Source organism: Muscardinus avellanarius (assembly GCF_963383645.1).
Source record: "Muscardinus avellanarius genome assembly, chromosome: 16".
In the NCBI taxonomy this organism is placed as follows: Eukaryota; Metazoa; Chordata; class Mammalia; order Rodentia; family Gliridae; genus Muscardinus; species Muscardinus avellanarius.
This window is the reverse complement of record NC_137802.1, coordinates 59,887,733-59,915,039: the sequence shown is the minus strand read 5'-3', so window position 1 is coordinate 59,915,039 and position 27,307 is coordinate 59,887,733. Positions and strand designations below refer to the sequence as shown.

The window sequence follows — 27,307 nt, the reverse complement described above, 5'->3', positions numbered from 1 at the left end:
ATCCCAGCATTCGGGAGGCTGAGACAGGAGGACCGAGGCTCGCAGACAGCCTCAGCTACTTAGTGAGGCCCTCCGCAACTCAGTGAGACCCTGTTTCAAAATAAAGAATAAAAAAATAGGGCAGGGGGTGTAGCTCGGAGGTATAATGCCCCTGGGTTCCATCCCCAGACCCGCACTAGATAAATAAATAAACGGACTAGGGATATAGTAGGACATAGGTTGCATCTGGGTTCGATACCTAGCACCACCACCCCCAAAAATTAGAAATCACAGCCTCAGCAACTTATAGTGAGACCCTGTTTTCAAATGAAAAATAAGACAGGGCTTAGGGGTATGGCTCAGAGGTAGAATGCTCTGGATTGATCTCCAGTACCATGTACACACAAAAATTAGAACTCAAGAGGCAGGTGCTTGCAAGCTACCTCTGGACATGAGCCAGCACACATCAGGATAACCATGGCGAAAGCAGCACAGTTTCGACACGGTTCTCCCACCCACTTCCTTGGAAGCTGGAGCGACAGTGTAGACATCGTTTCTTAAGGGCCTCAGAAGCAGTGTGGTACCTGCAGCATCATTACTAATCCACCCCCGCGTGTGCGGGGAGACCGCGCCATCTCTCAGGGTGCTGGGTTTCTTTTTCTTTCTCCTCTCCCTGTGCCCCTTTTACAGGTTGGATGGCGGCCTGTGCATCTATCCAGGGTCCACAGAACATTGAAATGCAATTTGCCCCAGACCCAACAGGAGGCTGGGAGATTTTTGTGTGTGCGTGTGTCCTGGGGATTGAACTCGGGTATTCTACCTCCGAGCTCCAGCTCCAGCCCTGTCGTCATCATCATCATCAATGTTAATAATTTTGAAATAGGGTCTTGCCAAGTTGCCCAACTTGGCCTCCAAACTGTGATCTTCTTGTCTCAGCCTCCCAAGTACTGGGATGACAGGCATGTGCCACCACACCCAGTTTAGATTTTTGCGGAGCTGCCTGTGTGTGTGAGCAGGGACCTAGCCAGGCTGACCAGGAGGCTGGAGGTAAGCGCAGCCATTTCTCTGGCCCTCCAGAACAGGTTCTTTGTGAGGACTCCGTGCAAGGCCCTGGGAGGGAAGGGACGAAGAAATAAAATGAAGAGTAAAACGGGGCGCATCTTTGAGAAGCTCTGGCTGGAGACAGGCGCGGTGGCGCACACCTGGAATCCCAGTACCTCGGAGACGGGAGGATTACAGATTCGAGGCCAGACTGGGCAACTCAGTGAGGCCCTCTGCAATTATAGTGAGACCTGGCTTCAAAAGAAAATAGGACCGTAAGTTAGAGTTCAAATGCTCCTGGGTTCAAGCTCTGGTACCAGAGAAAGAGAGGGAAGGAGGAGGAGACAGACAGACAGACAGACAGACAGACAGACAGACAGAGACAGAGAGAGAGGAGAAAAGAAGAGGAAGGAAGGAAGGAAATATAACAAATGGTAATGGCGGCAGGGCTGGGGAATCCCAGCACAGATTGGAAAGGCAGGAGGTAACTGACTAAGGCAGAAGGTGAAAATCTGGAAAGCCAAGCCCAGCAATTTGAACTTTGTTCTGCAAGGGACAGAGAGCTGTCAAAGGAGTCTGGAGCCACAATGCAAAGGGCGCCATTTGTGACCTCTCCGGGGAGACTGGCTCACACAGGGAGGTGAGGACAGGCCCCTGGGTGCCAGAATGTTTAGAGTGCTCACCCCAAAAGCCACCTGAGTATTTTTCTCTCTTCTGCTTCTCTCTTTTGTGAACAAATTACCTTCACCCTCCCTAACAGCAATGACAGTTTGTTAATGAGTAGAATGATTTGGAAACTAAAAAAAATGGTAGTCCAGTCTTCATCTACCCCCCTTGCATCCGTTTTAGATGAGTAACAGGCAGCTCGCGTCCCAAGGAGAAACAAGTAGATTTTCCCTTTCAGACCTCTTTTGTTTTTTCAAATCAAAGGAAGCTGGGGTACCAAGTCTTGGTGAAGTCTTTCCTAGTGCTGGTGTGTGTGTGTGTGTGTGTGTGTGTGTGTGTGTGTGTGTGTGTGTGTGTCTAGGGATTGAACCCAGAGGCATTCTACCTCTAAGCTACAACCCCAGATCCCCAGCCCTTTTTATTGTTTGTTTTGAAATAAGGTCTTGCTACGTTATGGCTTACTGCCCTCCAACTTGTCTCAGCCTCCAAAGGACTCTACACGTGTGCCACCACACCCCAGGCCCAGCTCACATGCTGGTTTTTATTTTTATTTTTATTTATTTATTTATTTATATTTTTTTTGGTGGTACTGGGGTTCCTGGAAGCCCTTCTACCTCGGGGCTACACTCCCAGACCTATTTTTACATTTTCATTTTGGAAACAGGGTCTCCTAAGCCAGCGCGGCTGGCTTCGAACCTGCGCGATCCTCCTGTCTCCGCCTCCCAAGCGCGGGGATTACAAGCGTGCGCCACCACGCCCGGCCACATGCTGGTTTTTAAAACCACTGCTCCTGTTTTGGCTTCCTCACATGAAGCTACGGCAGTGTTCTGTGCAAAGCCCTTTTGTATTGAGAGTACTAGGGGAATGATAATGTCCATCTCCATTCCTACAGAATTTGTTTTTTAATCTTTCAAAGGAAAAACAAAATAATTTAAGCTGCTGTCATCATTTGCATTAAAGAGATCACCCCCACCCCCAAACTCAGTGCCCAGAATAGCAGTTGCAAATCTTACCAACTGGATTTGGTAGTGAAAAACCAGACCAAATAAGTCAAACAGAATCAAAGCAAATGAATTGCTAAATGCCAACCAAAAAACAGAGACTCTAGGTCCTTGCCAGGAATGAAATTGCTGACTGTGACATTGGGTCACAGAATCAACACAAACAGCCCTTGGCAGGGCAGGGGCGTAGCTCAGTGGTAGAGCGTGTGCTTAGCATGCACAAGGCTCTGGGCTCAGTCTCCAGCACCCCACAGCCCAAGTAGCTAAGAAGCAAAGTGGCCTCGTGTCCCGAAAGAAATAGACCAGAGGGGGAAGAATTCATCCAAGCAAAACATCCATGGGACAGAAAAACAATTGGACTCCTTGTAGAGAGATCTATGCTGACGATTAACTTCTGGGACCTATGAATGGAGTTTCCACCTATGCTCCATGTCTGGAGGACTCGCCTAGTGTGATGAGGGGCCCGGCCTCTGGGAGGGTCCCAGGTGGCCACAGCCTTTGTACCTCATTGTTATCCATTCAATATCTCCAATCCTTTCTTCCCTTCAGGAGAATGGATGGATTAGCTGGGCATGGTGTTGCACACCTGTAATCCCCGGACTTGGGAGGCTGAGATAGGAGGATCACAGGTTCCTGGCCAGCCTTGGAAACTTAGTGAAACTCTTAGCAACCTAGTGAGAGCCTGTTTCAAAACCAAAAATAAAAAGAGCTGGTGGTGTAAAGGTAGAACGCCCTTGGGTTCAATCCCCAGCAACACACACACACACACACACACACACACACACACACACACATGCGGATGGAGAAATGAGATTAGATGGCTTGATGGCAAGGTTTGCAAACCACAGTCAGCCTGACCCCCATCTAAATGTATTTCTTCCAGGCTACGACTAGGACTCTGTGGTGTTGGAAATGATATTTTTCCTCCCTGAGTAACAGGACCTGACCCAGCGACTGTCTCCTGCACTCCTACTGTTTATTCAGACTCCCAGTACAACAGTTCAGCTTCAGCTCCAAAAATATCCAGGAAAGAATAGATGCTATTAAGGTGCTTGTCTTCATCTTTTCTTGTTCAGGGGCCCAGAGAAAAAAAAAAGAAAGGCAGACAATTACTGGCTCATTAACCTGAGCCTTAGAGTTTTCAACGAACTTCTCACAGACTTGCTAAGCCCAGCTCCAGAGAGTCAGGAACAAACAAATGTTTGTGAAGAATGTATGCTGATGTAAAGTCATTTTATTCAGTTGTATCTTTTAATTCTGGCAACCTAAAAAGCAATATTGTCTCCAGTTTCTAAGTAAGAAGCCTGGACGTGGGGGTACACACTTGTAATCCCAGTACTTGGGAGGCTGAGACAGGAGGATCACAGGTTCGAGGACGGCCTCAGCAAGTAGTGAGACTCATCAACCTAGTGAGACCCTATTTCCAAATAAATAAAAAACCAGGCTGGGGGTGTAGCTCAAAGGTAAAATGCCTCTGAGTTCAATCCCCAGTAACACAATAAATAAATAAATAAATAAATAAATAAATAAATAAATAAATAAACCGAGGCTCCAAAAATCTAAGTGGTTTGCTGGCAGTTACGGGAAGAAGTCTGAATTCCAACCCCAACATATCTGACCCCAAAGACTATGTTTTCCCCAAATGTGACTGGGTCCTCCGGGTAAAGCGGAGGTATGAGCAACTGTTATTCATACAGGCCGTGAGGACACGTCTATAATTCCAGTATTTGGGAGGCTGAGACAAGATGGAAGATTTGAGAGCAGCCTCAGCAACTTAGTGACACTCTTAGCAACCTAGCAAGACCCTGTTTCAAAACAAACAAAAAAAGGTAAAAAGGACTGGGGTGTAGCTTGGAGGTAGAATGCCCCTGGAAACCTAGCGCCCGCAGCGGCACTCATGGGCAAGAAGGGGACGAGCTAGATTGCGTCCAAAGCGCAGGTCGACGCAGCCCGAGGAAGCCGCCCCTCACCTCACCTGCCTCGTACGCCAGGGTCCCGAGCAGCATGACTCTCAGAAAAGCCAAATGAGTTCTAAAGCTAAAATAAGTGTGCAATCGACTCTAGTTGTAAAAATAGAAATTCTTTATTTTCTTCATATTATAGACCCACTGGCTTACTGAACATCTCCAAACAGCTTCTGTTTGACAGGTTAGAGGTCCAAGTATCCCCAAAATACTACATTAGGAGCAAGCTAGATTAGGGACAGTTAATCCCATATGGATCACGGTTGCTGGGTTGTAAGTCATCAGGAGTATTTGTGAGTCTGTCTGTCATCAGCTTTGCTTTTGTTTCATGAGCATAAGATTTTTTTTTTTTTTTTTTGGTACTAAGGATTGAACCCAGGGGCATTCTACCTGTGTGCTACACCCCTAACCCTATTTTACTTTTTATTTGAATAAGGTCTCACTAAGTTGCTGAGGCGGGCCTTGAACTTGTGATCCTTCTGTCTCAGCCTCCCAAATACTGGGATTGCAGGCATGTGCCACCTCACCGGGCCCCGAAGCTTCTTTGTAGCCTGTGTCCAAGGAGCAATGTTAAAATCAGAGTGGGAGCCGGGTGTGGTGGCGCAAGCTTGTAATCCCTATGTTTGGGAGGCTGAAACAGGAGGATCGCGCAGGTTTGAAGCCAGCCTCAGCTGGTTTAAGAGATCCTGTTTCCAAATAAAAAAATACAAAATAGATCTGGGAGTGTAGCCCGAAAGTAGAAGGCCCTTGGTTTCCATCCCCAGTACCACCAAAAAATAAAAAAAAAATCAGAGTGGGTGGGGACAGTGTCCAAGGGCAGTCCCAGTTCAGAGGCTGCAAACCAAGCCACCTCCCCATTAATGGAAGAGCATGGTTCGCTGGCTCTGGAAGGACTGGTGTCCCCGGTATGTCACCGTGGCCTCTCTTAAGGTGGTTCTCTGAGATTGCCCTCAAACGGCCTCACTCACTTCAGTTAGAGGTGATCTTGGTATCTGTTACTGCCAGAAGAAACCGGCTAGTGTTATGTAACAGGAAGTTCTGGAGCAGCCTCTTGTTACCCTGGAAATGAGAACAGGGCCCAAAGCCGGGAACAAAGAGGAGCTATGACCCGACATTGTTCAAGCAGCTGCTAATCACGGGGGCCAGGTTCTCCCTGGGCCTCTCACCACCCTAGCCTTCCACCTCTTCCTAGACTGCGTGCGGGTGAGGGCGGGGAGCTCCCAGAGTCCCGGCTCCTAACTTCCTGCCTAGCCCTGAAGTCTTCTAAGGCCATTCTCTGTAGACACTGGGAGGCGTCTGCACGAAAGGAGTGTCTGCAGACCCAGGAACATGCAGGCCTTCCCTGCACACCACCATCCTAGAAGACTGAGTAAGACTGATGCTGGGCCCAGGGGCATCACACAAAGCAAAGGTAACAGGACACCAGTTATCCCAGTGTGGTGCTCACACCATCACCCCAGGACTCAGGAAGCTGGGACAGGAGGATCCAGCCTCAGCACCTTAGCAGCACCCTGTGTTTGTTTGTGAGTTTGTTTTGGGTGTGTGTGTGTGTGTTGCTGGGACTTGACCCCAGGGGTATTCTACCTCCAAATTATATCCCCAGTCCCATCATTTTTTTAAAATATAGAAACAGTCTCAATTATATAATGCTAGCTGGTTCTTTTTGGCAGTAACAGAAAATAACAACTGAGGCTATCCTTGAACCCACAATCCTCCTGTGTCAGCTTCTGGGATTATGGGCATTCACAACTGCACCCAGCTAGGAACCTGTTTCAAAATAAAAAGGATTCAGGTATGGTGGTGCACACTTGTAATTCTAGTACTTGGGAGGCTGAGACAGGAGAATCTCAGGTTGGAAGCCAGCCTCAGCAACTTAGGGAGGCTCTCAGCAACTACTGAGACCCTGTTTCCATATAAAAATAAAATAGGTCTGGGGTATAGCCCAGAGGTAGAGGGCCTCTGGATTTTATCCCTCGTACCACAATCAATCAATCAATCAGTAGTGCTGGGAATGAAGCTCAGTGGTAGAGTACCCCTGGGTTCAATCCCGGTATACCCCCTACACACACACACACACACACACACACACACACACGCGCGCGCGCGCGCGCGCGCGCGCGCCATGTAATAAGTTTGTCCTAAGAAGAAATCTGAGGTATTCCTCTGACACCAACCAGTTCTCCATTTCTCCAGTTCTTCGGTACCAGTGGGTAGCCAACAGTCCAACTGCATTTTGACATTTCTACCTGGAAGGAGCATCAGCTCCCACAAGTTAAATACCTCAGACCCACCAGCGCCTCCACCGCTCACTGGCCAGTGATATGTCAGGCCGCCCACAAGTTATTTCTCAGGCTCAAAACTGGAAAGGTTCATAGAATGCAGGAAAACACTTTATACTTTACTTATGTTTACTGGTTTAGTTTAAAGGACACAACAGAGGGATAGCCAAATAGAAGAGATGCCGAGGTTCCTGGAGGGGGAAGGAGGTTTCCCTGGTGTGGGCCCCACTGAGTTTATTTCTGGGATGTGGCCCAAAGGCCCATGTGTTAGAGGTTTAGTCCTCGGTTGGCACTATTGGGAGGTAGCGGGTCCTTTAAGAGGTGGAGCCTAAGCCCTAAACCTGACATGGTGGCTGAGTCTGGAGGATCACAGGTTCAAGGACAGCCTCAGTTTGGAGGTAGAATGCCTCTGGGTTCCATGCCCGGTGCAAAGGGAAAAAAGAAGCAGCAGCTAATCCCCTAAGGCCACATCTGAAGTGCTTCCATCCATATGAAACGTGCAGCACAGGGAAATCTACAGAGACAGAAAGTGGATTGCCGACGGCTGAGGGCTGGCAAGAGAACAGGGAGGCCACAGGAGTGCCCGGGCTTCTTTTCAGGGTGATGAAAATGTTTTAACTTAGATTATCGTGACAGTCGCACAGATCTGTGACTACAGCTGCACGCCCCGAATGGGTGAATTGTGTGGGGTGTGATCTGTCGCTCAATAAAGTTGTTAAAAACAAAGGCGGGAAGCTGCTCAGGAGCTTTCAGTGCTGAGCGTGAACTGACCTAACACTTTACTTAAAAGGTCAATGGAGACATATCAAGAAGGGGAGGGAAAAAAAACCTTAAATGTAAATCCTGGCCAGAAGAGCCGATTCTTGCTTAGTTAGCAGTTAATACCTAAAGTGCTATTTTTAAAGCCCTTTCTCTGGGCACCGGAAGGGACCGCAGACACAGCGATTTGAGCCGCCTCGGGCAAAGTGACTCTATGAAAGGAGTTTGACTCCTAAGGTACATCTGATACGTTAAAAAAGCAGAGCAAACGGTGCTTGGCAGGACAGTATTTCAATGTGTGTTGTGTGCCCTTCTCAGTTATAATTTAGGGCCAGAAACACTCTACTCCAAAAAGAGGGGGTATGAAAATGAAAAAAATAATAATAATTTTTTTTTTTTTTTGGCTGTACTGGGAATGGAACCCAGAGGCATTCTACCTCTGAGCTATACTTCCAGCCCTATTTTATTCTTTTTATTTGGAAATAGGCTCTCACTAAGTCGTAGAGGACCTCACTAAGTTACTGAGGCTGGCCTCAAAACCTACGATCCTCCTGTCTCAGTCTCCCTCTCTAGTACTGGGATTACAGGTGCACGCCACCCGGCGTGGTGAAATGCGACTTTTTTTTTTTTCGGGTCATGGGGTGGAACCCAGGGGCATTCGACCTCCGAGCTACAGCCCCTGCCCTATTTTTTATTCTTTATTTTGAAACAGGGTCTCACTGAGTTGCAGAGGGCCTCACTAAGTAGCTGAGGCTGTCCGCGAACCACGATCTTCCAGTCTCAGCCTCCCGAATGCTGGGATGACAAGCGTGCCCCACCACGCCCGGCTTGAAATGAGACATTTTAAAGAATATAATAGTCCATAGGTTTTTGCCCTGGGACTGGCCACTGTTGATGTCTCACAGGGGCTGGGGAGAGGAACCCCAAGAGAGGTCAGGAGAAACTCAGGCTGGAAAAGAGGAAAAATAACCACACAAACTAATGTTTATTAAAGGTCTGCTCTGGCCTGAGCCTGTGTCGACCTCTCTAGACACTCTCTTTCATTTAGTTGTTGTGGTTTAGTGAGAAATATATTTGGTCTTTGTCCAGGTTCCTAGGACAGAACTATTTCTAAAGCCCTTGGAATTTCCTGAGGCAGGAGTGACTTTGCTATTCAAAAGGAGCCCCTTCCACCAGGCGTGGTGGCGCACGCTTGTAATCCCCGCGCTTGGGAGGCTGAGACAGGAGGATCACGCAGGTTCGAAGCCAGCCTCAGCTACTTAGTGAGGCTCTCAGCAACTTAGTGAGACCAAATAAAGTATAAAATAGGTCTGGGAGTATAGCCTGGAGGTAGAAAGCCGAAAGCCTCTGGGTTCACCCCCAGTACCACCAAAAAAAAAAAAAAAAAAAAGGAGCCCCTTCCATCACACCTGAGTTTATACTAATGAGGTGGCTGAGGGTGGAGCCCCAAGTGAGCTTCAGGCTGGGGCTGGTGACCAGAATAACGAATTGATCAGAGCGCCCGAACTTTCAGTCCCTCCCAGACCGAGCTCTACAAAAACTTTTGAACAATGCGATTAGTGACTCAGAGAGCTTCTGAGTGGGTGAACACATTGACTTCCTGGGAGGGTGGGTGTGTGTTAGTCAGCTTTCCGTTACTGTGACAAAATACCGGAGGTAAACAACTTACAAGGGGGAAAGGTTTATTTTTGGCTCACAGTTTCAGACGTCTTAGTCTGTGGTTGCTGGGCCCTGCTGCTTGGGGCCTGTGGTGGCATCGGGTATCAAGGCAGGAGCACATGGTAGAAGACACCTGCTTGCCTCAAAGAGAGAAACAGCCAGTGTCCAAATATCCCCCTCATGGGCATGCCCCCAATGACCTAACTTTCTACCACTAGGCTTCATCTTGTTTGTTTTGTTCCATTTTCTTTGCCCTGGGAATTGAACCTGAGAGTATTCTATCCCCAAGCTTTATTCCCAGTCCCTTTTTATTTTGAAAGAGGCTCTCACTAAATTGCTGAGGCTGGCCTTGGAAACTGAAGTCATCTTGTCTCAGCCTCCCAAGTAATGGGATTACAGACACATGCCATCATGCCCAGCTGGAATTAGCTTATTTAAAACCTTTTTGTTTTTAATTCTTATCCCTCTTAGGATTCAGGTTCAAGAAATCTTACACTGGATTTGGGGGGAAATTTGATCTGGTTGAAATGGTCATTCCTTGAAGGTATTACGGTTTAGATTTGCAGTGTCTGCCAAAAAGCTCATGCGTTGAAAGCCAGGTCCCCAGTGCTGCAAGGTCAGAGGTGGGCGTGGCTAGGGGAGGTGGGTCACTGGGGCGGGGCCTCGAGGACTGGGGCTGCCCCTGGCCCCTCCCCCCCAGCATCAGGCACCAAGCAGCCTCCCTCCCCCCAGCCCCCAGGTCGGCACATCCGCCTTGGAGCTGGCCACCCACGGACTGAACCCGGAGGCCCTGAGCCAAATAAACTTTTGCTCATCTGTATTGTTCTTGTCAGATATTTTGCTCACAGTGACAAAAAGCTGACTAACACAGAGGGAGAGGAGGATGTTCCCTGAGACACCTTGGTCTTCAAGAGCAGTTCCAGAATGCAGTGGGGGATCCGAGGACAGAGACCTGTGCCCTGTTAACCCCTCCCTGTGTCAGAGCTGAGCCTGATAGTTACGTAGCGGAGCAGTTCCTGCCGGGGGATCCTCCTTAGCCCTTTTTCACTTAACATTTATCCAAAACTTCTCATTTCAATTAACGGGGCCAGCCACTGTTGGTTATTGTCCTCTGTGGCTCAAAGTGAAAGTGTAATTAATGGTGGAGACTCTATATCTCTCTGAACATCAGCTGATAATACTGCCTGTGAGCTCAGCCCCAGCTGCAGTGACACCTCCCGTGGGCTTCTCTTTGCTCCTTCCGACTGCACTCAGCACGGCCTTTGTCTGCCTCGGTCGGGTGTGCTGTGGTGAGGCCCACAGGTGCGTCCCACCCCGTGGAGGGAGAGAGCTTCCTAAAGGCGTGCCGAACCAAGTGTCTTGGCGCACAACTGTATTCCCCATACTTGGGAGGTTAAGACAGAAGGATTGCAGGTTCGAGGCCAGCCTCAGTAGTTTAACAAGGCCCTGTTTCAAAATAAAAAGGGTTAGAGGTATAGCTCGGAGCTATAATGTCCCTAGGTTTTGATCTCCAGTACCAAAAAAGGATGTGCTAAAGGGAAGGGGCAGCCTCAGCTACTTAGTGAAGCCCTTTGCAACTCAGTGAGACCCTGTTTCAAAATGAAGAATAAAAAATAGGGCTGGGGGTGTGGCTTAGAGGTAGAATGCCCTTGGGTTCCATCCCTAGTACTACAAATAAATAAATAAATAGGGCAGCCAGCCTCGTCCACCTGGGCCCAGGAAGCGGCCTTGCCATTGGCTCAGCCCCTCACTATTCAGATGGGCTGTAACTACAAGGGTCCTATTTGCCATCTGCCAAGGCCAGGGTGTACAGCAGCATCCAGAGCCAGTGACCCCACAGTGGATGAGTTGATGGGCCCCTAGCCAGAAGAGCTCACAGCCCCACACAGCCCCAGCCTGCCACCGCCGCTGGGCTAACGGAGCTGTCCAGGCCCCGCCGCACAAGATCCTAGTTCGCAGGGATCTCCAGGTCACCAACCAGTGGGCCTAGCGCCAACTCCTGTGGCGTTCAGGGAGCTCGATGACCCAATGAGTGAGCGATGGAGGAGACGCCAGGGATCTGGAAGATCCACCTTGTGAAAACCTCTCCAGCCCACGTCTTGGGTTTAATTGTGTCCATCCAAAAAGACATGTCAAAATCCTACCCCCGGTACTTCAGCGCGAAAAGTGGGACCTTGTGGCTGAGATAGGGTCTTTGCAGCTAAGGGGAGGCCATTAGGGTGGGCCCTAATCCCAGATCACAGGTGTCCCTATAAAAAGGAGGAATCTGGACACAGGCAGACAAGCACAGAAAGGACCAGAGAAGACACACAGGAAGAAGGCCATGTGGCCACTCCAGAGTGACGCTTCTTGAAGCCAAGGAAGGCCACAGATTACCAGCCAGCCGTGGGAAGCTAGGTCAGAGGAAACCAAAGCTGTTAGTGCCTTGACCTCTATCTCCAGAACCATGAAACGGGAACTCTGCTGTCCAAGCCCCTGGTCTGGGGCCCTTAGTTACAGCAGTGTTAGGAAATTAACAAGCCAAGTTCCCCTTTAGGGAGAGTGCTCCCCCAGTCCCCAGGTGGACAGTCCCTGGAAGGGAAGAAGAGCACTTTCCTAGCCTTGGCACTTGACTCTGTTTTGTGTGTGTGTGTGTGTGTGTGTGTGTGTGTGTGTGTGTGTGTGTTTTGTTTGTTTGTTCGTTTTTTGGTACTGTAAAGCCAGGGGCATTCTACCTCCAAGCTACATCCCCAGACCTGTTCTTTATTCTTTATTTTGAAACAGGGTCTCACTGAGTTGCAAAGAGCCCCACAGAGTAGCCGCGACTGGCTGCAAACAACAATCCTCCTGTCTCAGCCTCCCGAATGCTGGGATTATAGCATGTGCCACCACGCCCGGCTTCGGCATTTGATGCTTATAAAACATGTAGGCCACCTTTAAGATACTCAAAGCCCCTCTGACTTTGAGACTAAGCCATCCTGCACTGGGAGGCAGCTGCCAGGTGGTCCACCGTGCCAGGGATACGCCATGCTTGGGTGGTTCCTGAGGACCCTGGCGATAGCTCTTCCTCCAGGGGACCGTCCACCGTTAGCCTCGCTCTCTGCATTTGTCAGCTTGGAACAAGGTGTTCCTGCCTCTGAAACTAAAGAGAAAGAGGGAGATGAATTGGTTCTGGGCACTGTCACACTTCCATGGCCCAGGACCTAGCCATGAATCCCACTAACAAGACCCTTCCCTTGGCAGTCCTTCGCCATGATGCTGATAGGCCGTGGCCTTTCCTTCACACTAGGGAACCTGCGTGACGTTGGGTGGTTGTATTTGTATTTCAGCTGATCGGCATCTTCCTGTACATCTGACCTCGGGAATAACCGTGAGCCCCGAGTAACGCTCCAGCACCTGGGATGCCCGGTGCCTTTCTCCAGAGACCTTAGGGAGATTCGAGGGAGCTGCAGTACGGCCTTCCTAAGGCGTTTTGTCCCACGTGCACATCACTCTGGGAAGGTTCCTGTGGTCCTCGCCTTGTGCGCCAGGCTGGGCTGGGGACTCCGCCTCCATTGCCCGATCCAGCCCTGGCAACCGCCCCTCCTGGGAGTTTCCTCCTGGGAGTTACATCAGTGCCATTCCACGGGGTGGGTACTGAAGCTCTCTGACAGATTGGGCCAGAATTTCAGATGAGAACATCCTGTCTTCGTCCATTTGGACAGCCGTAACAGAATACCATAGGCTGGGGGCCTATAAACAAGGAACATTTATTTCTCATAGTTCCAGAAGCTGAGAAATCCCACACTCAGGCCCCGGCAGACTCGGTGTCTGGCGAGAACTGGTTCCTGGTTCTGGTGGGAACTTCTTGCCGCGTGTCCTCCCGGACGGAATGGAGGAGCTCACTGGCGTCTCTTATAAGAGGTGGCTTGCAGAGGGCCACCTCCCTCTCGCCTCATCATAGAGTCGGGGCAGGGGATACAAATCTGCGGCCGGCGGTGGGTCGGAGCACGGGTCTGGGAGGACTGGGGATGAGTCCCTCGTCGTTTCTGCACTTTGGGTTCCTCATCTAGAGGGTAATGTCTGTGCCCGAGAGCAGTGGGTGGACCTTGGCTGTGCATTCAGATCCCCCGGCAAGGTGCCGAGCACCTGGGTGTCCGACCCACCCGAGCCAGCTTGCTCCGAGCCCCGGGCTCCGGCCTCGCTCTGTCTACACCTCCTCTCCAAGGTTTCTCTCGTGGTTCCAGAGGCCAGAAAGCCAAGGTCAAGCTGAGGCTCAGGGCACAACATGAGCCTCCTTTCCTCTTCCAGCTTCAGATGGTGGCTCCAGGGGTTGCTTGGTATGCAGCTGCTGCCTCCCTCCACCCTGTGAGCTTCTGTCCTTAAGTCAGTCTCTCTCTCTCTCTCTCTCTCTCTCTCTCTCTCTCTCTCTCTCTTTCCTTCTCCCTCTCCCTCTCTCTTTTATTTATTTATTGTGTGTGTGTGTGTGTGTGTGTGTGTGTGTGTGTGTGTGTGTGTGTGATACCAGGGATTGAACCCAGGGCACCCTACTACCACCAAGCTACACCCCAGCACTTTTCATTTCCAAACAGGGTCTCAAGAAATTGCTGAGGTGTAGTTGTGCACATTCGCAATCCCAGTACTTGGGAGGCTGAGACAGGAGGGTCTCAGGCTGGAGGAGCCTCAAACAAGTAGTGAAACTCTCATCAACCTAGCAAGACCCTGTTTCCAAACAGAAAATAAAATAGAGCTGGGGTGTAACCCAGAGATAGAGTGCCTCTGGGTTTCATCCCAAGAAAGAAAGAAGAAAGAAAGAAAGAAAGAAAGAAAGAAAGAAAGAAAGAAAGAAAGAAAGGAAGAAAGGAAGAAAGGAAGGAAGGAAGGAAGGAAGGAAGGAAGGAAGGAAGGAAGGGGGAGGGAGGGAGGAAGGAAGGAAGGAAGGAAGGGAGAAAGGAAGGAAGAAAAAAGAGAGAGTAAGGAGAACCCAAGTGAGAAAACGAGAGTGAAAAGAATTGATCCTGAGAGAGGGGCGTGGTGGGGAGCAGGAGGCGAGGGGGAGGAGGGTCTGCAGACCAGGCTGTCTCAGAGCAGAGCTGGGGTGCGACTCCCCCTCCCCTTGCGGCCATTCCTCTCTCCACTCATTCAGCTGGATGCTCATTGGTGATCAGGAGTGTTGATTAAAGGTGCCTGTGGTAAGCCCTTGCCCCGCACTCCCTCTAGCTCTTTGAAAGTGAGTCTCTAATCACAGGCCATGTTTGAGGCTTCTTGGCTGAAATCAGCAGCGGTAGACATGTCACGAGTCTTGCAAAAACAATCGACACACTGCAGCCATAAGAAGCCCAATTGTTAATTGCTTCTTTGCCATCTCGCTCTAACAAAAACACCCTTTTGCTGTTTAATATTAAAAGTAAATGTTGTGGAAAGAACATTGGGTAGACTTAGGGGAGGCTGCCTGTCACCGAGTGCCTGGGAATGGGGGCGGAATATTCCATTTCTCTCCGGCCTCGGTGTCCTTATCTATAAAAGTGAGGCTGCGAAACCAGATAGACACTTCCAGGCTCAAAATTCTACTCTGGCTCTTGAAAATACACTATACTTCTCATCGCCACCTACCCTCTTCTTGAAACTGTATTCCACATAGCCTGATGTCATTTTATAATTTTATGGGGCAGTCAAGAGCCACACGTTGATTTATGCAGCTCAGTCATTTTTGCTGTGCGAGTAATATTTCTCCAAGTTTATTCTTGACTGCAGTTCACTGTGACGTCCTGCAATTCTCAACTGCTTTTATCCACCAGGCTCCCATGTCCCAGAGTCTTGTTTCATTCTTGGGAAGTATGGGCCTCAGATTCTGAAATAGATACACTGCAGACTCAGAAGGGGTGGTAGGCTGAAGAAACAAGCCAAGGGCCGTCCTTGAATCAGGGATCCAGGTGCCACATTTGCAGGCCTCAGGCTCAGGCTCGTGGCACAGGATCTGAGGGCAGGAAGGCCGCTCTGCCCAGGGCCCTGGTCCAGTTTTGTTTGCCCACCTCTGCCCCCTGCCCACCTTGCTCTGTTCCCCGGATTCTTCGTCCCCTGCAACTCTGAGTTGCTGGGAGCTTTGGCCACCTGCTTGCTGTTGACCCAACATAGGACAACTTGCACTCGGATTTGAGAGGGTCTGCCCATCTGTCTTCTGCCTGACCACTGGGTGGAAGCCATGCTTTCTAAGTGGCAAGATGGCTGCCCATGTGCAGTTACTAACACCCATCAAGCCAAGGTGGTGAGGCGTTCCTTTTTATTTTTTTATTTTTTTGCAAGTCTGGGGATGGAACCCAGGGGCATTCGACCTCCGAGCTACACCCCCTGCCCTATTTTTTATTCTTTATTTTTGAAACCGGGTCTCACTGAGTTGCAGAGGGCCTCACTAAGTAGCTGAGGCTGTCCGCGAACCGCGATCCTCCGGTCTCAGCCTCCGGGATGCTGGGATTACAAGCGTGCGCCACCTCGCCCAACCGTGAGGCATTTCTGTAAGCCTAGTACTTGAGGCTGAGACAGGAGAATGGCAGGTTCAAGGCCAGCGTCAAAGACTTCGTGAGACCCTGTTTAAAATTTTAAAATTAGTCTGGTGATGTAGCTCAGAGGTAGAGCCTGGTTTCTACCTGAGAGATTGAGTCCCTGGATCCAATCCCTAGTACAATAATAAAAATAATAACAACACCTATCATTTGCTTTCCTGTGGGAAAGTCATAAGGCAAATAAGGAAAAAAGCCAGTTTTCATTGTTTAACTCTGGCTGCTATTTTAACCTGCAGGATCTACTCAGCGCTATAAATTTTATTTAGAGCGTTCGGGCCTCTGTCCAGTGGTGGAAACGTTTTTGTTTGTTTGTTTGTTTGTTTGTTTGTTTGTTTTTTGTGGTACTGGGGTTGGAACCCAGAGGCTTTCTACCTCCGGGCTGTACTCTCAGACCTATTTTTTTATATTTTTTATTTGGAAAGAGGGTCTCACTAGGTTGCTGAGAGCCTCACTAAGTAGCTGAGGCTGACTTCGAACCTGCGCGATCCTCCTGTCTCAGCCTCCCAAGCGCCGGGATTACAAGCGTGCGCCACCACGCCCGGCTAGTGGGAACTTTTGGTATGTTTCGTGAAAGGACAAAGCAGCGTTCATTCTCTTCAAGTGTGATGATCCGCTTCATGCATCTGTCTTGTTTCCTCTTGCTGAGGAATAATCCACCCTGGAACTTGTTGATTTAAAACAGCAATAACACATCATTTCTCATAATTCTGCCATTGTGGCTGGGCTCAGCAGGGTAGATCTTCTGCTCTTTAAAGCACATGCTTGGGCTGAAATATCTGTGATGACTTTTTCTTAAGTGACTCAGCTGGGATAGCAGGGGCATCTAAGAAGATGTGGTGGGGATCTCACCACATGGATGCCTTGGGCTTCCTCGCTTCATGGTGGTCTTCGAGTAATGAAACTAGTCTTTTACATCATGGCCAACTGCTGGTTTCTTTTGTGTGTGTGTGTGTGTGTGTGTGTGTGGTACTCAGGGTAGAACCCAGAGGCTTTCTACCTCTGGGCTATACTCCCAGACCTATTTTACATTTTATTTGGAAACAGGGTCTCACTAAGTTGCCAAGAGCCTCACTAAGTAGCTGAGGCTGGCTTTGAACCTGTGCGATCCTCCTGTCTCAGCCTCCCAAGCACTGGGATTACAAGTGTGCACAATTTATGGTTTCTGATTTTTATTCTTTCTTTTTGTACTGGGCATTGAACTTAGGAGCATTCTACCTCTGAGCTACATCCTGACCCCTTTTAATTTTTTCTTTTGTAACAGAGTCTTGCTAGGGTGCTGAGAGTTTTGCTAGGGTGCTGAGACTGGCCTTGAACCAGCAATCGTCCTGTCTCAGCCTCCCGAGTACTGGGATTACAGACACGTGCCACCACATCTGGCACAGGTGTTTTAACTTTATTCTACACTCATGGTGCAGTGGATGGATTCTGGGAAGGGAGTGATTTGATATGGTTGGGTTTTCGCTGGGAGGCAACTCTGGCAGCAGAGCAGAATGGAGGCTGGAGGGATTGGGAAGAGGCAGGAGGAGTAGGGCTCTGCCTGGCATCATGAAAGGCCTGCATGCAGAAATGGGTCCCAAGGGGATGCTGTATTTCCTGGGGGAGCCACTGTCGGAGTAGCCACCAAAGGAAAAAGTTCCTCAGTCAAGGGCAGCCTGAGAGCCGTCACCAAGCGGCCAAGGAGCCTGCGCCAGACCTGAGTGAAGAAACTTGGCTTTATTTACGAGCAGCCTGCTCCTCCCTCTCGATCCCACCCTGAAGCCATCTGGTCTAGTTACAAGGCCCGGGGAGCCGCAGCCCACTGGCTCCCTGCCTCCTCCCAGCCCCAGGGCCCCCCTGAGATGGCAACCAGCCTTTCCTGCCTCATCTGGTGGCCTGTGCTGGGGCCCCACGTCCCCATAAACACGGTCAAGATCCAAGACAGCCCTAGACCAGGATGCACAGCAGGCTCCTTAGCAGCTGTGAGTCTTTTCTATGATAATGAAAATGATCTTATGCATAAATTATTCTTTAATTTGTGTGTATGGCCGGGCGTGGTGGCGCACGCTTATAATCCCCGCGCTTGGGAGGCTGAGACAGGAGGATCGCACGGGTTTGAAGCCAGCCTCAGTTACTTTGTGAGGCTCTCGGCAACTTAGTGAGACCATGTTTCCAAATAAAATATAAAATAGGGCTGGGAGTATAGCTCTGAGGTAGAAGGCCTCTGGGTTCCACCCCTAGTACCACAAAAAAAAAAAAAATTTTTTTTAATTTAAAAATAAAAAGAAATGCTGTACCCACTAGAGTCACCCATATCCCTCCCTCTCCCCAGCCCCTGGTAAACAGTAATCTACTTTCTGCCTGCATGGATCTGCCTATTCTGGACACTTCATAGAAGGGGTTCGATTTTTAATACATCCTTTTCTTTGATCTGTTGTCTCTAGGATCCTAAGCACTTCAAGTCAGAAAAGACAGGACGGGGACAATTGAGAGAGGGCTGGCGAGACAGCCATCAGCCCATCATGTGCTCCTACAAGCTGGTGACCGTGAAGTTTGAGGTCTGGGGGCTTCAGACCAGAGTGGAACAGTTTGTGCACAAGGTAGGTGATGAAAGGGCTGTCATTGGTCCCTATCATGAGTGTTAAGGTGGAGCACGTGACATGCAACCGGTGCCCAGGAGCAGGGCCAACACGGGGAACGGCAGCTAGAAAACACTTTTTGTGTGAGAGTGCATGTTCTGTGTGGGTTTTCCTTTGCCCCACTCTTAGATGTACATGTTTCACATTTTATCTTTTTTTTTTTTTTTTTTAAGCCAGGGGCATTCTACCTCCGAGCTACACCCCAAACCCTATTTTTTAATTCTTTATTTTGAAACAAGGTCTTACTGAGTTGCAGAGGGGCTCACTTAGTAGCTGAGGCTGTCCTCGAACCCAGATCCTCAGCCTCCCAAATGCTGGGATTACAAGTGAGCACCAAGATGCCCGGCTCACTCTTCATCTGTTATCCCACAATCTTCATGACGACTGGGCGAGCAGAGATGGGAATGGGGCTCTTTTTTCTCACTTTGGCATCAGTGAGGAAAAAAATATCTACTGCCAGGCAGAGGCCAGAGGGCAAAGGCCAGAGGGCAAAGGCTAGAGGGCTGAGCTGTACACACAGTCCCTGAGGGGATGCTCACCAACGCAGGCGCCTAAAGTAGCCGGTGTCCCAAGAGGCAGAGCTGGATGTCCTGCTCGCGCTGTTAGAGGACACACCTCGTGCCTCTACTCTCATCACACTTTTATCCCTAAAGAATTATTAACAACCTCAAAACACAGATTTCAGTTTTATACAAGCTTTGGCTCTACTCATGAATTTTGGAGCAGAAACCCATTTGGTGACGATTTAAGTTTTCCCAGGATTCCTCATGTGACTTTTTTCTACCTGGGGGGGGAAAAATGGACACTGCAATGTTGTACATTGCCCTTTGTAGCTATTCTAATTTTCATAAAACAAATACTCCAAAGTTGTCTCTAGATTCTAGCAAGGTTAGCCTTTTCGTTTTCAATGTTTCTTTTTTTCTTTCTTTTTTTATGTATGTGTGTGTGCACATGTGTGTGTGGGGGGTAGGGGGATTGTTGAGTTTGAACTCATGTTCTACCACTGTACTGCACCCCAAACCCATTTATTTATTTATTTATTTGTTTATTTATTTATTTATTTATTGTGGTACTGGGGATGGAACCCAGGGGCATTCTACCTTTGAGCTACACCCCCTGTTCTATTTTTTATTCTTTTTATTTTTATTTTTATTTTGAAAGAGGGTCTCACTGAGTTGCAAAGGGCCTCGCTAAGTAGCTGAGGCTGTCCATGAACTACAGTCCTCCTGCCTCAGCCTCCCGAATGCTGGGCTCACAAGCACTTGCCCAGCTCGCCTTGAGCTGTTTAATACTGAGATGGATTTGTCCACTGACCGGTGACAGTCCTTGAATGTAGATCTACGGGATAGTCTCTCAAGCCCTCCTCACAGCTCAGTCTGGCAGCCATAGCAGGCCTCACAAATTCCCAAACCTCAGTGTTTTCCCACACGGAGGAATTTGGAATCCTTTCCTGAGCTCCAGAACCCACTGGGCCGGGCCGTGGTAGGGACAGGCTGAGATGCAGGAATGTTAAGTTCTAAGACCTCTTGGGTTTTTTCCATGTCCTGGTTATTAAGTAGAAAGACAATTGCAACTCCCAGGGAAGATGTCTTGCGGCCTCAGCTCTGTGCCCAAGGCAGCATCGCACTTGGCTTCTTGTCTGTCTGTCTGTCTGTCTCTTTCTCTCTCTCTCTCTCTCTCTCTCTCTCTCTCTCTCTCTCTCTCTCTAAGATTTTTTTTAACCAAACATAATATCGTCTTACTAGGGCATTATCACAATATATATGCAGGCCCTCTGCAACCCAGGAAGACCCTGTTTCAAAATAAAGAATAAAAAATAGGGCTGGGATATCACTCAGAATGCCCCTGGGTTCATTCTGATATTGCAAAAAAAAAAAAAAAAAATCAGTAAGCAGGTGTGGTGGCACATGCCCACAATCCCAATACCTGGGAGGCGGAGACAGGAGTTTCCCAGGTTTGAGGGCAGCCTCAGCAACATAGCAACACTCTCAGTAACCTAGCAAGACCCTGTTTCCAAATAAAAAATAAAATAGGACCGGGTGTGTGGCTCAGAGGTAGAATAACCCTAGGTTCAATCCCCAGTACCACAAAAAAGAAAGTAAAATAAATAAGTAAATACCCCGCTGTCCGTATCCAAGTAGAATGAAGTGTCACAATACTCCCAGAACACACCTGCCTGGGCACATGAGTAGCTAATGAGTGCCTGAGGTAGCACTTGCCTTTTTTTTTTTTTTTTTTTTTTTTTTTTTGTGATGGTACTGGGAATTGAACTCAGGGGATTCTGCCTCCGAGCTACACCCCCAGCCCTATTTTTTTTTTAATTTATTTACTTATTTATTTATTTTTGTGGTACTGGGGGTGGAACCCAGGGGCTTTTCTACCTCCGGGCTACACTCCCAGACCTATTTTATATTTTATTTGGAAACAGGGTCGCACTAAGTTGCTGAGAGCCTCACTAAGTAGCTGAGGCTGGCTTTGAACCTGTGCAATCCTCCTGTCTCAGCCTCCCAAGCACGGGGATTGCAAGCATGTGCCACCACGCCCAGCTTATTTTATTATTGTGAAGGAGGGTCTCACTAAATTCTGGAGGGCATCACTAAATTGGTGAGGCTTGCCTCCAATCTGCAAGCCTCCAGTCCTAGCCTCCCAGATACTAGGATTACAGATATAAGCTACCACGCCCAGCTTGCATGGGTTTAAAGTGCCAGGAACACCCTTCTCTGAACACCTTTGTTGTTGCCTTTGTTTTTTGAGTTTTTCTTTTTTTTTTTTTTTTTTGAGAATGTATTCACAGCTAAAGGGGGGAAATGTTCGATAGCGAGCCATTAGCACATTATTGAATTCGTGCAGCCAGCCACCAGCTGTGTTGTGCTCAGTGGAATAGGGTCTATTTACTGCTGTCTCAGTGCTGTTCTTTTGATTTCCATGAATTTGACACACTCAGCACTCGAGCGTGTGTGGCCGTGGGTTGTGTTTTACATTCATTACGTGTTCCCTACTTTCACCTCGTCAAAGCCTCGCCAGACCTCCCAAGGCCCAGAGGAATAAACACTTCATTATGAATGCTCCCTCCATCTCTACAAATCTTCCAAATTAAAATCCTACATTTATTGAAACATGCTTGAACCTTCCAAGAGAGGGGTTTTTTGGTTTGGTTTGATTTGGTTTGGCTTTGGTGGTACTAGAGATTGAACCCAGGGGTATTCTACCTCTGAGCTATACCTCCTCTAGCCCTATTTTATTTTTTATTTGAAAACAGGATCTAACTAAAGCCACAGTAAGTTTCCTGAGGCTAGCTGCAAATCTGCAACTCTCCTGTCTCAGCCCCCCCCCCCCCAAGTACTAGGATTACAGGTGTGCACCACCAGGCCTGGCTCAGGAGATATTTTTGACAAGCACGGGGTATGTGTGGTAAAAAGAAAGGAAGGAATATTGGAGAGAGACTACAACATAAAAAGGCATATTAAAGCCAGACATGATGATACACATGCATGTCCCACACCTAGCTCCCACACCTTGATTTACTTTTTCTTTTCTTTTTTTCTTTTTTTTTTTTTTTTTTTTTTTTTTTTTTTTTTTTTTTTTTTTGCTATACTGGGGATTGAACTCCAGGGGCATTCTACCTCTAATCTACACCCCAAGCCCTATTTTTTTATTCTTTATTTTGAAACGGTCTCACTAAGTTGCAAAGGACTTCACTAAGTAGCTGAGGCTAGCCATGAACCTGCGATCATCCTGTCTTAGCCTCCCAAGTTATTGGGATTACAAACGTGAACCACCATGCCCGGCCACCTTGATTTACTTTAAAAAATGGAATTGATGCTTAGGATATTTCATCAGAGAAGAGGGAGTGTTGAAATGCTCTTTCTTACAAAAAACTTGCTACCCACCAAAAGTGTTCTTGACTTCCAACATTTATGACCTCCTGGCACCAGAGAGAGACACCCTCCCACAAGTAAAAACTCGCCACTGTTCTAGTTAAAGATTAAGTGAAAAGAAAAACCTCAGCCAGGCGTCATGGTGCTTGCCTTTAATCCCAGTATTTGGGAGGCTGAGACAAGAGGGTCGTGGGTTCAAGGCTAGCCTCAGCAACTTAGTGAGGCCCTCTGCAACTTAGCAAGTTCTGTTTCAAAATAAAATTGGACTGGGAGCCGGGCGTGGTGGCACACACTTGTAATCCCCGTGCATTGGGATGCTGAGACCGGAGGATCGCGGTTTGCGGACAGCCTCAGCTACTTAGTGAGGCCCTGTTTCAAAATAAAGAATAAAAAATTGGGCAGGGGGTGTAGCTCAGAGGTCAAATGCCTCTGGGTTCCATCCCCAGACCCGCAAAAAAATAAAATAAAATAAAATAAAATAAAATAGGACTGGGATATAGAATAAATGTCCCTGGATTCAATCCCCAGTACAAGGAAGGAAAGAAGGGAGGTAGGGCGGAGAAAGGAAGGGAAGGAGGGAAAGAAAAACCTCAAAGTGTTTATCCCAGAGATTCATTTCAGTTACTGCTATGAGTACTACGTTCTCATTAGTCTGTACACACTTCCAACTCACAAATAAAACAAAGCAATTAGTGTGCAGCCAGTGTGCACTCCCCGGAAGGGCCTGGAGTGGATCTGTTACGTCAGCTTACAGTTGTCGGTGCATACGGACAGAGGGATTGAGAAATCCACAGTGGCCAAGATTCCCAGAATTGGGAACGACCTATTTTCCGGTTTTGACCCTACGTGGCATTATTTCAAGCCCCGTCTTTGACTTTTCAGGTGGTCCGGGACATCCTGCTGATCGGACACAGACAGGCCTTCGCGTGGGTTGACGAGTGGTACGGTAAGTGAGAGTCCCCGAAATAACTTATGGAGCAGTTTCATAACACGTCGACTTGGGCTTTCAGTCCATCTGGCTTCAACCGTTACCTAAAAGGACAGCCACAAAGGCAGGCAGGCAGGCGACGGCTTCCTCTATTGGAACTCGCGCTGTCCAGAGAGCACACGAAAGATGTAATAATAGAAGCCTGGTCTAAAATAACCACGGAGCTGTTGACCGAGTAGGAGCTCGGCACGCCTGATGCTCGCACAGTTGATGGGCGGGGCTCCATCCTTCCCTGTTGGCTAAATTTGAAACCCATCCTCATTTACCCCAAACTTCAAGAGCAAAGCTTTCCGAAGGAAAAGTAGTCCTTGGATGCCGAGAACACTTGAAACAGTCTCTCACCGAATATATACAGATGGGCTCTGCAAGAATTCAAGGGCAGACAGAGGCATAGGTGCCTGTTAGTCCTGACTGCAACAGTGTCATGACTTCCTTTCCTGATGTGGAAAGAGTTGAACATCGCCAGTGAGTGAAGGCAAGGTTGCATCCTCCCGGGATGGGTGGACCACCCTGCTCAGCCCCTCAGCGCTGTTCTCATCCGCCTGCCTCCTGAGCACCAGCCTGTATCCTCATCTATAAATAGAAAGGAACACGCCCAATGGGTGGCTTCACATTGATCTGATTTTCAGGCCGATTATCTAATGAAACGCCCTCCACCGTGGCCTTTCCCTAAGTCACATTGCATTTGTCCTGAGTGTAACCCATGTTGTATTCTGGTTCTTTTCCATCATGGTTTCGCCAGTTCCCTCCCTCTTCTTAGCAGAAGGCACCACATTTAAAGTATAAGGACACCTTGGACAGAACAGGCCCAGACAGTGATGGTTTTCATCTCCCTAGCTGTTTCTGAGTCGCATTTGAAAGGGCCTGGTTCTGTAGGCGATGGGCATTGTGTGTTGATTCCATTTTTCCAGATCTGAACAGCAGATGCATCTTCCAGGGTATATCCAAAGGCCTTTCATCCTTTCCTCTCTTATCTCACACCCCAAGGATGCTGCCCTCGGGCAGCAAGCTGTTCTGAAATCTCCCTAGGACATATTTGTGTTGTCATCTGTGAGGCAAGTGGATTGAGAGTCTCCTGTGATTACATCCTCTGATGCTTAAACAAATCTTTCCCACCCAGCTGTGGTGGTACACGGGCTGAGACAGGAGGATCGCAGGTTCAAGAGCAGCCTCAGCAAATAGTGAGACTCGGCAACCCAGCAGGACCCTGTCTCAAAATAAATTTAAAAAAAAATAAGCCGAGCATGGTAGCGCATACTTGGAATCCTTGGGAGGCGGAGACAGGAGGATTCCCAGGTTCACAGCCAGCCTCAGCTACTTAGGCTCTTTACAATACTGAGAGCCTGTTTCAAAAATAGAGAATAAGCCAGACATGGTGGCGCACTCTTGTAATCCCAGCATTTGGGATGATGAGACAGGAGGATCATGGTTCAAAGCCAGCCTCAGCTACTTAGTGAGCCCCTTTGCAACTCAGTGAGACTGGTTCAAAATAAAGAATAAAAAAAATAGGACTGGGGGTGTAGCTTGGAGGTAGAATGCCCCTGTGTTCTATCCCTAGTACCACAAAAAAGAAAGAAAGAAAAAAGAAAGAAAGAAGAAAGAGAAAGAAAGAAAGAAAGAAAGAAAGAAAGAAAGAAAGAAAGGAAGGAAGGAAGAAAGAAAGAAGGAAAGAAAGGAAAAGAATAAAAAATAAGGCTGGGGGTGTAGCTCTAAGGTAGAATACCCCTGGGTTTAGTCCCTAGTACTGCAAAAATAAAAATAAAAAAGGGCTGGGAGTATAGGTGAGAGGTAGAATGCCTCTGGATTCAATCTTCAGTATGGAAAAAGAAAGAAGGAGAGAGGGTAAAAAATCTTTTGGGATGTGTTGCTGGTTTGTTTTTGTTTTGTGTTGTTTTTTTCTGGGAAGATTTACTCCGATTTTCAGAGGAAACAGAGCCCCCTCTTCCCCAAAGAAAAGGTGAAGAACTTCCATCTGCTCCTGACTTACAGTCCCAGAGCACGGGGCGTCCTTGTTACCAGTCCCAGGGGAATATCTGAAGGATATAAAAAATAGTAGGCTTGAGCTGATGATAAGCTTGGCAAGAGGACAGGCAGGTGAAAGGCCAAAATCTGCCTCTTTGAAGACCAAGAGGCAGGAAGGACTCGGGGAGGTCTCGCTCCAGCACCCAGAATGCCGCTGAGGGCTTTCCAAAAAGACAGCAGCGAAAAAGGCAGGGGTTTCTGATCAAGAGGACAAAACAGAGGTGGGGGTGCAGGCCGGGAGTAGAGTGTGTGTCTAGTGCACATGAGGGCCTGAGCTACATTCCCAGGATCTCAAAAAATAAAAAAGACAAACCAGGTAGAGTGGCACACACCTTCAATCATAGTACTTGGGAGGCTGAGACAGGATCGCAGTATCAAGGCCAGCCAGGGGAGCTTGAGACCCTGTTTGAAAATAAAAAGAGCTCGGCGGGGGGGGATAGCTCAGTGGTAGAATGCCCCTGAGTTAAATTCCTAGTGCAAAAAAAAAAAAAAAAAAGTCAGATGTGGTGGCGCATGCTTGTAATCCCAGCATTTGGGAGGCTGAGACAAGAGGATCGCGGTTCGCAGACAGCCTCAGGTACGAGGCCCTTTGCAAGTCAGTGAGACCCTGTTTCAAAATAAAGAATAAAAAACAGGGCTGGGGGTACAGCTCGGAGGTAGAATGCCCCTGGGTAGCATCCCCAGTACCACCACCAAAAAAAAAAAAAAAAAAAAAAAAACATGGTGGTGCACACCTGTCATCCCAGTACTTGGGATCACAGGTTCAAAGCCAGTCTTGGCCATGTAGCGAGGTTCTCAGAAAGCTAGTTAGTCCCTGCTCCCAAATAAAGAAATGAAAAATCAGTCTGGAAGTATAGCTTAGAGGTAGAATACCTCTAGGTTCAATCCCCAGTGCCAAAAAAAAAGCTAAGCACAGTGCTGTAGGCCTAAAATCCCAGTACTTGGGAGGCTGAGACAGGAGGATTGCAGGTTCAAGGCCAGCCTGAACACCTGTTTCAAAATAAAAAGTAAAAAATGGAGCAAGTACCACAGTCTCCAGTAACAAACACACACACACACACACACACACACACACACACACACACACACACTTACTTCCAAAGCCATTAGAGACAGGATGTAGCGAGGGGAATAAATGCAGGTGGGTGTCTAGTAAGTGAGTCGCATGGGACCCAGGATGGGGCAGATTCCTTTCTATCTCAGCTGAGCCTAGACCAAGGAAGAGACCTGGGGGCATTTAGTGAGAGAGGGAGGGAGGAAGAATTCTCAGATTATTATAGGAACCCAAAGCTAAAATAACACCTCGGAACCCAAAGCCAGGTATGATGGCACATGCTTGTAATCTCAGTACTTGGGAGACTGAGACCGGAGGATCACAGGCCGGGGACAGCCTCAGCAAGTAGTGAGACTGCCAGCAACCTAGAGAGGCCCGGTTTCAAAATAAATAAGATAACACCCCAAGTTAAAAAGGAAGACCTCCGTGCTGGAGATTCTTAGGAAGAGATCAGCTCCCTGTTACCCAGAATGTGTTAGGTGAGGCTAGTTCACTGCTCAAGGAGTCTTACTGCTCAAAAAATCTTTTTGCATTGAGCGCAGAAGCAACGCCTGGGCTTTGGCAGCTATGGAGGGTTGTACTCACTCCCCGGAGTGGGCCCTGGCCCTGCATCCACGTTCACAGCTCCCACCCAAGCAAGCCGCCTTGCCACTCAGCCAAGGGGCTGAGAGCCACCATCAATTTCCCATAAGCTGCTGCGGGCATCAGCAGCCCAGCTGAGCCACAGGCCAAGAATCTGGAGGCCCCTTCAGGGAACCAATGGAGACACTCAGAAAGCCAAATGAATGGAATGCCCAGACCACAGCCTGTCCTCTGAGCCAGGTACTCAAGGTAGTGCTGGGACCTGCCTCTGAAATGGTCTCACTTCTTTGCAAAGGATTTCG

The 27,307-nt window shown here is 48.5% G+C and overlaps 1 protein-coding gene across 1 annotated transcript in view; it reads left to right on the top strand.

Moving 5' to 3' along the window:
• PITPNC1 (phosphatidylinositol transfer protein cytoplasmic 1) overlaps positions 1 to 27,307 on the top strand; it is a gene marked incomplete at both ends in the record, with an annotated part of 311,327 nt that overhangs the window by 266,607 nt on the left and 17,413 nt on the right. Inside the window, 2 exons of the mRNA XM_080712457.1 lie at positions 18,287 to 18,442; positions 23,242 to 23,305. Of these exons, the coding sequence (XP_080568583.1) occupies positions 18,287 to 18,442; positions 23,242 to 23,305 (220 nt within the window). The remainder of the gene's footprint in view (positions 1 to 18,286; positions 18,443 to 23,241; positions 23,306 to 27,307) is intronic.